At 34.0% G+C, this 9,919-nt stretch overlaps 1 protein-coding gene across 5 annotated transcripts in view; it reads left to right on the top strand.

Annotated features, from left to right (window-relative positions):
* Positions 1-339: 339 nt before the first annotated feature.
* LOC123563625 (casein kinase I-like) overlaps positions 340-9,919 on the top strand; it is a 35,839-nt gene continuing 26,259 nt past the window's right edge. For 4 of the 5 annotated variants that reach the window (XM_045356527.2, XM_045356526.2, XM_045356525.2 and 1 more), the window contains exons 1-4: positions 340-524; positions 647-730; positions 6,279-6,389; positions 9,536-9,684. In XM_045356527.2, coding sequence (XP_045212462.1) covers positions 655-730; positions 6,279-6,389; positions 9,536-9,684 — 336 coding nt within the window. In that variant the 5' untranslated portion in view covers positions 340-524; positions 647-654. Of the gene's footprint in view, positions 525-646; positions 731-6,278; positions 6,390-6,458; positions 6,570-9,535; positions 9,685-9,919 lie in introns of all 5 variants that reach the window. The other variant, XM_045356524.2, reaches the window with a different exon arrangement.

Below are 9,919 nucleotides of genomic sequence, written 5' to 3'. Positions count from 1 at the left end.
TACCTGTCTGTTCGCCATTTGAACATCACACACCAAACTTTGTTGCGTTTTACTACGAAACCATTCGTTTTCTAGCGATATAGAATATTTCGGCGTATGGACAGATATAGTGTGACTAGTCATTTGAGTGGAATGTGACTGAAAATTGAAGGAAGAAAATAAGCCTTACCTGAACATTGTTGTCAAAATTCGCCATGTTTTCTCGAGCTTTGGCGGCCAAATACGCTCGGTCTGACGTTTTTGCCTAACCAGTGTGGAACCGTGCTGACAGCTATTCCCGCGAAATGTCAAATATTTGCTCATCCGGGAGCTTAAAGCAGGAAATTAAAGTTCGCGTCTGCGTAGTAACGTCGACAACGGCTGTCAAATCGTAAATAATGGCGGACAACAATAAATAGAAGTCGTAGGGCAATCGGTTGCATCTAGCGCCAACTGTCCCTTATTTTTGAAAATTGTTTGAAATATAAGTAATCAGAATTATTGATACAGAATTGTACACCGTTATTTGACGGATAATTGAACAGGTAATTGTAAAAATGAAACAAACTCTGTCGTATACAAAAAAGGGAAAGTCTTTTGTCTGGAAATATTTGAAGTTCGTTGTAGTTAATTGTCAAGGAACCAAATAATATTTTCTATTTTTCAGGATCAACCATGGAATTAAGGGTTGGAAACAAGTATAGGCTTGGCAGGAAAATCGGGAGTGGCTCTTTTGGGGACATTTACCTTGGTGAGATCATCGATTTCTCATTTGTTCTATACAAAACTTATTATTCATACAGTATCAATTTTTGAGCGATTGTTCCAGTGTCTCTTTGTCCAATTTTTGTTACAGTAAAGTTAAAACTCTTTGTCTTTGTTAACATTTATTAAAACTGTTGTTCAATGATAGAGAAGAAAATTAAGGCAAAAGGGAGACAATTTGAATGGAGATGTATTAAAACTTGGCTTTGTTTTGATAAATATCATAGCTATCAGGGCACTGTGATATTTCATAGCAAGATGGGGTTTTTATTGGTCTTCAGATGTTTGTTGGGATGGGTGGAGTGGACATCATAGGCAGTCGGTGTATTTTCAACTTGTAAATCACCTCCATTTATGTTTCACTTTGGTTCTAGAGTCAGTGTACCCGGTTTCGCACACATTTCCTAAGAATACTTTCCTATTTAGTCAAAAATGATTAAATTTGAATTTACCTCTACATGCTTTAATAAATACACTTATTTTGGTTTAAAACACGCTTACTTTCCTTTCCCACTTCAATGACGTCATACCTCTTGGTGTACTTGATTCGGATAACATATTTTGACCAGTTTTTGCATTTAAGTGTACCCGGTTTCGCACACCATGCTATTTATAGAATTCAGTGATAGTAATGCATTTACCCAAAAGAAAAATTTCAATTAACTTTTTAAGTATTTATTCTATTCAATTTAAACATGTATTTTCCAATAAAACATCTGAAAGTGAAATTAAAAAGCAGTTATAAAAGTGAAATATAGGGACCAAACCCTGTTTTTACTGCTTAAAGCAGAAAAGGCTAAAACAGCTGAATACATGAAACAAAAATAAACAATAGAAGCTGCTGAATCACAAAAGACCCCAACAAGTCTTGTCATTCGATTAAGTTCTCTGTTTTAATAAAAACGTAAAGCAAGCAATCAAGTTGAAGTCATTTTGCCATTCTATACATAGAGCGTGACGTCACACATTCCGTCTAACCTCTATACTAGGAACTGATAACTAGCCGATTTTGGATAATTGTACATACACTAAAACATAGTCCCGCGGAGGACGGTAAATGTTCAGAATCTACTTATTTTTTGCATGTTATTACAAGAAATATGCGTAGTTGTGATTACTTAAACTTTTTAAACCGTTATCGTTCTCTGACTCGTGTCATAGAATTATTTTTGACAAAAAGGAAAATCTACTTTCACTTTCCTATACTATAGTATTGCAACGCAATTATGGTATATTCAATTTTGATCTGGAGACTTAGACACCATAAGATCAATGTCCTAAACGTCTAAATGATGCACAAATAGAGTGCTTAAGTCATGTCATCAAGAAGGTCTGATATACCAGCTGGCACCCCATGTCAATGTACATGTATATCATAATTCATATTCTGTTCAAAGTGTTAATAACCAAACACTTACTCAAAGTTTACATATTGCAATTCTGATAGTCTAGTCCTTCCCTTGGTGCATCACTGACAGACAAAAGAGAGAATAATTTCTCTGCTATTACTAACTTGAAATGCTAAAAAGTACTGGTTGTTAACATATGAATCATGGACAATGTAAAACTGACAGAATTTCAGTTTTCAACATCACTATCATGAGTGAAAAACAACCACCTTTGTAAATTCCAGTTTTATTTGTACATATATTAAAGTTCATACACATTATTTTGCAGTCTATTTTTTTATTAATTAACAGGCCTTTTAAACATGGGGAACATATCAAACAAATGCACTTCAGGTAAACATATAAAATCCTAAGCACAGACAACTTCAATACAATATAATTCTGTTCAATGTTTTAATTTGATAGTATTTCACACATAAATTCTATTTCCCAGGCTAGTTGTAAAATATTTGGTTCATTCTTCTCTCAGAAAGTAGGTTTAATTTCCAATATTTGACCAAAGATTCTTTCCATCTTTTTTACATCTTCCAACCAAAACTTTTAGTAAATATTATGTCAACCATACCATTTAAAACACAAAGCAATATGTTTAAATCAAGTCCCTTTCTTCTGAAATGGATTTTATTCATAATTTATTCAGATCAAAGAAGTATAAAATATATTTTATAGCTCTTTGTTCAGATACAAAAATAAGAATGTCACTTAGTTTCAAAAGATTCCATTATTTCTATCACTACACCTTTCTGACAGTTCATGCAGCAGATTAAGAAATATGCAAGGATTTTTTATAGTGACCTTTACAAATATGTAATGTAATATACTGTTACTAGTATCTTGGTCAGTATTCAACTAGTCAGTTTTTACTAAATAAAACAAAAATGTCCTAGTTTGTATTACCTATTGACCTGCAGTTATAAAACATGGGACATGCCTGTTTCTCAGTTGAAAAAATGTAAATGTTACATTAGTATATACCTACCATTTCATGTATCTAAACTGTAACATTATATCAAAGTTAATAGGATATTGTATTCAACAACAAAATTTACAACAATAAATTAAAGCATCAGTCTCATAAGTTTTCCATGGCAAAATGCTTGAAACACTTTCTAAATGTGCTGTGTTATGAAAAATATCATAAGACCAAATGTACATACATGAAGAATTGAAGATTTATGTGTTAAAATTTGGAAGTGTAAATTGACATAATTGGAGGTAATAAGGTGGACAAGTGCCAGGTCAGGATTCGAACCTGAGACCTCCCCATGACATTGTACTTCTATGTCTGGGGTGCTCTAACCAACTGAGCTACCTGTCACTGACTGTCCTCACCGGGAAATAAATTCTGAGATTTTTTACAATTTTGAAGCAAGCTGAGAAATCTTTATTGAATAAGATTTTTACTTTTCTGATATCATATAAACTCCTACTAATTATCAACTGTTTATTCAAATTTGTATAGAAAAAATATCAATTAACAAAACAAGAATAAAATACAAGAAAACAAAGTGTGCATCTGGTAATTAGCCTTTTAAGTCTGGACCATTTCTGACTAGACTGTACATTTAGCCTTACTGGACTACATCGAACTGATACTTTGGAAATTAGTCCTGCAAAAAATAAAAAAAATGTATGACTGACATTATTTCAATCTACAGTTATACTGAATTCGAAAATGGTACGTTCAATACTTTTGTACATTCGTACAATGAATGATGTACATGTACAGCTCAGTAAGTAGCGCGTAGATCTACGGATCGTGAGTTCGATCCTCGGGCGGGGCTAATGTTCGTTGCGGCTAATTGATAAACAATATTTGTGTTTGAAAAAATTTGTCCTCCACCTCCGATTCATGTGGAGAAGTTTGCAGTTACTTGTAGAGAACAGGTTTGTACTGGTACAGAAATCAGGAACACTGGTTAGGTTAACTCCCCAACGTAACATGACTGAAATACTGTTGAAAAACGGCTTTAAACCCAAAACAAACAATCAAAAAGCTGTACAGAAATATACATGTACAATTTTGCAGGTAAACAAGCTAAACGATGCCGTTTTCATGTATGAATCGATTTGCACAACTGCAGATAACTTAAATTCATCATTTCAAATGATACTAAAATGGATACACTAGAATAAATCATACTCTGGAAACAACAATGGTGAATATTCAACTAAAAATGCAAAGTACACTTTCACTTCCTTGTTTACGACTCCATGTTGAAAATAGTTCTTACCCATAATGCCCCGAGCGAAAGTACACAGGTCAGTGCGACAGTATGAAAGCGCTACCGTAGTGTACACAATGGTCATTTTGCAGGTTGGGAGAACTTCAATATCTGTTGAAATATTTTTCATTTCGGTAAAGTAATAGGTAAATACCTACATGTATGAAGGAAAAGTGATTTTTCAATTTATTTTACACCTTGTTGTTGTTTGCTTAGTCATTATTTTCATAAAATTTAATATTTTTCAGCTAACCTACTGGCCTCCATTAGTATTGTTATTGTTTTCGTCTGCACCTACCAGAACGAGGCTCAAGCGGGGATGAACCCCTTGTGTCAATTTATGTAGGGAATAACTCAATTTTGTGAAATAATAACAAAGAATTGTTGAATTTTCTGCTTTATTCTCACAAAGCACATGAATTTGCTGGGTGTGCGAAACCGCGTACAGTGCGAAACCGGGTACACTGACTCTACTGTAGCAGTGCTCGTATCGGGTGGCCTCGGTAGCTCAATTGTTAGAGAGTTTGCATGGTAGGCCAGAGGTTTCAAGTCCCACTTGAGGCTGCACATTTTTCCTTAGACTGATACATTTGGAGGTTCTATGGAGATGTTCACCCTTGGAGCCCATGCATGGCGAAGCAGTTTGTGCATTTGAATTCAGTTAACAGTCTGTGGCAGACATTGGCCAGGAGTGCCATTGTCTCACAATAAGAGGGAAGGTGTGTAGCGGTTCTCGTATTGGGTGGCCTCGGTAGCTCATTTGGTAGTTCGTTGGCACGGTAGGCCGAAGGTCCGAGGCTCGAGTCCCGGTCGAGGCTGCACATTTTTCCTGATAATACTACACTACAGTACAGTGCATAAAAGCAAACATGAACCTCATATATAAAGGGAACATTGCTGTTACAAGTCTTGGATTTTATGTGAGTAACATTGAAATGCAGTCTTTGTTGTAACAGGGTTGCCTGAAGTCCAGGACAAGTAAATCCTTTTTTCGGGCAAGCCAAAGTTTCCAGGTGGTTGCCTGAATGGACCAGTGCATTTTTCCGAAATTTAAATCCCTTAATTTTCACATTTACAAAAAGAATTTCACAAATCCGAAATGAAAGTCCTAAATACTGGCTTTTGTATATTTACGCATGAATTAGTGATGTTACAGCATTTTGCGTTCTCCACATTTTTATTAGCCTAGACACTTATTAAATACTAAGTACTGCATGCAAACGTTTTTGTGTATTCAATATCTATCTAAAATACTTCGAGGGTGCTCAACCCAACAAAAAGCAGAAAGAAAACAGTAGATACACAAGGTAATAACAGTGTTCCCACTGGCATTTAAAGTTGGGGGTGAAAACTGAGTTTTTCTTGCACTTTTGCACCCCCTCACTAAGAGATATATCATATATATCAGCTGTCTCCAAAACTGGGGGTGCAAAGTATTTTTCTGGGGGTGAAAAACCCCCATTTGGGGGTTTCTGGGAACACTGTAATAAGAAACAATATGAGCAGAAACAAGAACGATTGTTCAAAACAAATTTGGCAAACTGATTGACCATGGCTGAAATATAACGAGCAAGTCCAAACAGTGTATTATAGCGATTGTCGAGAATTCGGAATACCTGAAAAATGAACACTACAAATTGATTTTTGTTGGGTTTTTTTTTTCTTTAAAAATGCACCATATAAACAAACGGATTTCGGGCAAGTAAAAATGTTTTTGGGCAAGCGGTTTTCTTAAGTTACTTGAAAAAAAATTAAGGCGAAGACTGGAAATGTTTAAATTTATTGAATAATATAGTCTACTTTCCTTTAAGAAAAGAGAGAGAGAAGAATATATGTTTGATTAACATCATATAAGGTAATAGTTTATATTTGATTGTGTTGTTGTTGGTTTTGTATTCAGGAACGGATATTTCTAACGGGGAGGAGGTCGCTATTAAGCTAGAATGTGTGAAAACGAAGCATCCCCAGCTTCATATAGAGAGCAAAATATACAGAATGATGCAGGGAGGAGGTCAGTATTTTGAGATCATGCACTAACAAATATATCCATCCTAACTAATACTGCTTGATTTTTGTACAGGCACAGATATCTCGAACGGAGAAGAGGTTGCCATAAAACTAGAGTATGTGAAAACTAAACATCCTCAGCTCCATATTGAGAGCAAAATTTACAGGATGATGCAGGGCGGAGGTCAGTACAATACAACTCTTGTCATGACCAGCAATGGACCTTGCTTGCTTGTACATGCTTATAGAAAGAAAGATTTTGTGTTCACTTGTAAATCACTCAGAAAGCTATGATCCAAGAAAAGGCTTGCAGATTTTATATCTAGATTTTACCCAATCTCCAGCTTCCTTCTTCAAATTGTTTTAAAAGTGCTCGGGCTAAGATTTTAATCAGAATCCTACTGTCACTTAAGTCATATAATACACTCTTAAATATATATTGTTATAATAACCATAATCACAGCACAAGTGCCTGCACTATCTGATCATACTTCAGATGTTGTAATATTTATCGTAACAGTATGAAGGAACTGGTTGTCTTGACCTGAGCACTGAATTTACTTTTTCCTACATCTTTTTCCTTTTCGTGTTCTCTTTAAAATTTCTAAGTTTTCTTCATATATGCCTTTAAATGTTTTAAAAGAAAAATAAATAATTGTCATGAAGATAACAGATCTGTCTCTTGTTACTTCCTTCAGGTAATTAAAAACAATCTGGTTTCCATTTGAATAAAAGAGCTGCTAAGGAACTTTGTTGTTCTGATTTTATCATTTTCCACTGATTTGAGGATGGGAATGGGGCTGTTATAATTGGGCAATAAAGAGCATTGTAAAACATTTAATTTGAGAACTGAAAAAAGTGGTATCTTTGATGAAAATTTACAATTATGATGTAATGGCTTTAAGTTTGCACTTTGCCTTGTGTTTTATATCTTCTCGTTATGCATTTGTTTAAAATGTGGCTGCCACTTTTTATTATGAACATAAAATATGTCTCTTTTTTTTTCTTAAATGCTGTTATTATGCGATAATTATCTTCTCATGTATTTGCCAAAGGTTTGAATATTGATTAACAATAATACAGAGGAAAATATTGTTTAAGATTACTTCCCTTTATGGCTCTAAATCAATAAGTTCATGTGTAATACTGAAAGTCATGACTTTCAAATCATGTAATTATGTATAACATCTATTTGTAAAGCTGCCTTATTTGTTTTTGATACAAAATTCAAAGCCTTAAGGAACTTTAAGTTTCCATACATAGGTACAGTTTTGGCTGATGTAATAAAAGACTTGGTAATTTTAACTTTTAAAAGTGGGGAAAACTATACAGTTTGCAACACTGGCCCCAACTCAGCCAGCCAGAAAAAAAACTGCATTTATGCGGCTTGCTCACAAAAGTAGTCCTCAAACTACAATAAATTACTTCTGTGATTTCCCACAATTTTTAAGTCTTTACAGACTAGCTATTAAAATAGTAAATATTCATAATTAAAAACAAATAGAATTGGCACTTGTATTAATAGTACAGGTTATTTTTGCTGCCAGAGTCCAGTATGACCAGTATTATTTAAAGGTTTGGAGAATATTATTAATGTTAGCATTTAAAGGCGTTTTGTAGCATTGCAGGTGATTTTTGTGCTTTAAAGTTTGATAATGGAAATGCACCGTACTTTGTTAAGAAAATCTCTTGGTATCACCTTTGCTACAGATCAATAACAATATCCTGTTGTACTTGTTTAACCACAAGTATAGTGTCATCACTGCAAAAATGTTCTCACTTGTGTGTTTTTCTCACTTGAAACATTACAGGTTGTTTTCTCTTGAGGAATTCCATGCTCTTATTTCCTTTGTTATTGAACATTTTGATAAAAAACAAACAAATCTGTTGTGGTTTTAAAAAAAAAAAGAAGAAGGCAAATGCTGTCATGTTGTGGTTTAAAAAAAAAAAGAGAAAAAAGAGAGAAGGCAAATGCTGTCATGTTGTGGTTTAAAAAAAAAAAAGAAGGCAAATGCTGTCATGTTGTGGTTTTTAAAAAAAAGAAGAAGGCAAATGCTGTCATGTTGTGGTTTTTAAAAAAAAAGAAGAAGGCAAATGCTGTCATGTTGTGGTTTTTAAAAAAAAGAAGAAGGCAAATGCTGTCATGTTGTGGTTTAAAAAAAAAGAAGAGAAGGCAAATGCTGTCGTGTTGTGGTTTAAAAAAAAAATGAGAAGGCAAATGCTGTCATGTTGTGGTTTAAAAAAAAAAAGAGAAGGCAAATGCTGTCATGTTGTGGTTAAAAAAAAAAAGGCAAATGCTGTCAAGCTTCAAACTTGTGATCTCAAAACATACTTGACAAGTAGTGTGCTTGAGAGGTCCTTTATCTCATTTTTTCTATTCTGTTCTCAAACGTTCTTTCAAATATGACCAAAGAGTGGTGATTCTGGAGTGTTTGGTTCTATGTATTTAAACATATCAGTCATTTAACATTTAACAAATAATCAAGGTCTTTGAGTGGTTTGTCATCTAATTTATTATGGTTCAGAGTTAAGATGCGCATTAATTGAACCACTAGGGCGTAAGCCCAAATGGTTTAATATCCAAGTATCTAAACAATGAACCATGGTAAATAAGACGACAAATTACAAGAAGGCGTTGGTTGTTTTTATTCTTACATGTTCATTGAAATACTTCGGAAAAATATGCTGGGCTTTTTTTATTCGAAAAGTAATGAACCGGACATCATGCAGCATTTTGACGTCATAATGTTCTCTTGCCAGTCTGCGCATGAACCTTTGTTTACCGCAGAATATACAGAGCTTGAATTTCTTCTTTCATTAACTTGCAGTCAAATTGAGCCATGTTAGAATGAAGATAACATTGTACTGTTTTACCAACTGAAAACAAATTGTTAGTTTTTATGGCATATATTTTGCCTTACTGCATAAGCTAGATGCAGTCCAAATATTACATGAAATTTTAATACCTGTTATTTGATAATGCAGGATATTTAACATTTAATATTTATTATTGTAAAGTTTCGAGTTTAAAGCTTCTTTGATTTCTTGATAACTTCATGTAAAAAATTATTTTGGTATTCCCTCTTTCAATGATAAATTAAAATGTATGTATGGATTGTGCAATAATTAATGTACACTTTTACTGTATAGTTGGAATTCCAACGATCAAATGGTGTGGTGCAGAAGGTGACTACAATGTGATGGTCATGGAACTGTTGGGACCAAGTCTTGAAGATCTCTTTAACTTTTGTTCACGGAAGTTCAGTCTGAAAACTGTCCTTCTACTGGCAGATCAACTGGTGAGGCATTTACACAACATAAAACTAATAGTGTACATTCAAAAGTATAAAAGTATGTTTCTTGAAACATACACTCTGTATTCTTTATTTAGACAGCTCATTATGCTCCGCTGTCTTCTTGATGATAGAAGAACCTCTGTAACTTGCAAGTAGTGTGTTAGCATATAACTTATCTTTCTGTTCCGTAAACTTTTCATTACAGCCTATAGAATATTACGTTGACCATTGGCAGTTT

The sequence above is a fragment of the Mercenaria mercenaria genome, chromosome 2 (assembly GCF_021730395.1).
Source record: "Mercenaria mercenaria strain notata chromosome 2, MADL_Memer_1, whole genome shotgun sequence".
Taxonomy (NCBI): Eukaryota; Metazoa; Mollusca; class Bivalvia; order Venerida; family Veneridae; genus Mercenaria; species Mercenaria mercenaria.
The sequence above is the reverse complement of the archived record's forward strand: the minus strand, read 5'-3'. Positions and strand labels throughout refer to the sequence as shown.